We start from the raw sequence: 2,143 nt of genomic DNA on the forward strand, positions 1-2,143 counted from the left end.
TGATAATCAGGTTGGGCCATTTCCAGCAGAAATCCAGGTTTTCTCGCACCCCCCCCAACACACAAACCCAGTCTCCTGTTGGTAATAGCTTATCTAAAGTGACCACTCTCCATACAATGTGCATGGTAATCACGGTAGGCCATTTCCAGCACAAATCCAGGGTTTAACAAGAACAGAGTTTAACAAGAATGTCTGTATCCATACTTGTGTTTCCTGCTGGTGCCTCTTAAGGTTTCCCACACCATGACGTGTAGGAATTATTGAAATGTGGAGCACCATGAAATATGGAATTGACATTAGTAAAGTCAGTTAATAATTCATTTATCTGAATAACGAAAATGTCATGTATCAGTGTGTGAGGAGCGACCGATCTGCTTCCCCCATGAGAACAGCCCCCAGTAGTGCATGTAGTGTCTAATATTAACATTGCCTTTCTGTCTAAGCTTTTGTACTCCGACCCTCACCATACACCCTGGAAACATAGAGGAAGTCAGGGGGAACATATGTTACATGAAGGAGACACCATTCTGTCTTACATGTGGACACATTCTTCCCTACTCCATGTCTGATTCCAACACAACCGACTTCACCAACCCCTCCACCTTCATCCTGATGGGCATTCCTGGCCTGGAGGCAGCCAATGTCTGGATCTCCATCCCCTTCTGTATGATCTATGCCTTAGCCATCTTGGGGAACTTCACCATTCTGTTCATTGTGAAGATAGAGCCAAGCCTCCATGAGCCCATGTACTATTTCCTCTGCATGCTGGCTGTCAGCGACCTGGTCCTGTCCACATCCATCCTGCCCAAAATGCTGAGCATCTTCTGGTTGAATTCCAGGGAAATAGATTTCAGTGCCTGCCTCACCCAGATGTACTTCATTCACTGCTTCTCAGTGATGGAGTCTGGGATCTTCGTGGCCATGGCTTTGGATCGCTACGTGGCCATCTGCCATCCCCTGAGACATTCCACCATCCTGACAAACTCCGTGGTGTCCAAGATTGGCCTGGCCGTGGTGCTGCGTGGCAGCGTACTTGTCCTGCCTTTTCCCTTCCTGGCGAGGCGGTGGCCATATTGTAGAACCACAATCATCTCCCACTCATACTGTGAGCACATAGCCGTGGTGAAGCTGGCCTGTGCCGATATCCGCGTCAGTAGTTACTACAGCCTCTCTGTGGCATTCTGTTTGATCAGTCTGGATTTTTTTTTTATCACTGTGTCCTATATCCAGATCCTCAGGGCCATCTTCAGCCTCTCCAGAAGGGATGCCCGGCTCAAGACTCTTGGGACTTGCAGCTCCCACCTCTGTGTCATTTTGGCTTTTTACATCCCTGCACTCTTCTCCCTCCTCACACACCGGTTTGGTCAGAATGTGGCCCTGCATTTCCACATTCTTATTGCCAACGCCTACCTGCTCGTGCCCCCAATGCTACATCCCATCATCTATGGGGTGAGGACCAAACAGATCTGGGACAGGCTGCTCCGGCTATTTACTCATAAAGGGACCTAAAGTTTTCTCCATTACAGATTTTGGTCGGGGTGGCAACTTTAAGGGTGATTCCTGGGGCCATTAGTCTCTTGAAAAATCTAATTTTTCGCATGTAATTTAGCTATTCGTTTAATGCTCCTATCAGCTAATTTCTATCTAAAAGACGTAAAATTAAATAAATATTTGACTCACTCAGCTCTAATACTAACATATCATGACATCCTGTGGCCGGTCACTTGAGGGACACTGGTTAGGTTTAAAATTTTAATGTATATTCTTACTTTGTTACTAAGTCTATGGATAGAGAGAGAGACCCCGTCAGGGCTCCTGGGTTCTACCTTAGCTTGGAAACAGAGTGTGATCTAATGGGTTTACAGTGGGGGACAGATAGAGTACCTATGTTCTGACAGTGGCCCATTCCAGGTGCTTCCATGCAAATTAAAAGAACATCACAATCATCAAATGATTCATGCCCTCTCTTCCACTCCCAGCTTCTGGAAAACAGAGGCTAGGGACACCATCCCTGCCCATACTGGCTAATAGCTATTGATTGACCTCTCCTCCTGGAACTGATCTAATTCTTTTTGGAGCCATGTTATAGTTTTGGCCTTGATGATATCCTCTGGCAAACAGTTCCACAGGTTGACTATGAAGA

General features: G+C 46.5%; 1 protein-coding gene across 1 annotated transcript; it reads left to right on the forward strand.

The window, feature by feature from the left end:
- Positions 1-510: 510 nt before the first annotated feature.
- Positions 511-1,509, forward strand: LOC311514576 (olfactory receptor 52K2-like; the record flags this gene model as incomplete). The annotated part of the gene is made up of 1 exon (XM_084617144.1): positions 511-1,509. One exon carries the CDS (start codon positions 511-513, stop codon positions 1,507-1,509), a length of 999 nt encoding a protein of 332 aa, XP_084473270.1.
- Between the last annotated feature and the right edge of the window lie 634 nt (positions 1,510-2,143).

The sequence above is a fragment of the Lepidochelys olivacea genome, assembly GCF_965140295.1.
Source record: "Lepidochelys olivacea isolate rLepOli2 genome assembly, chromosome: 1".
Lineage (NCBI taxonomy): Eukaryota > Metazoa > Chordata > Testudines > Cheloniidae > Lepidochelys > Lepidochelys olivacea.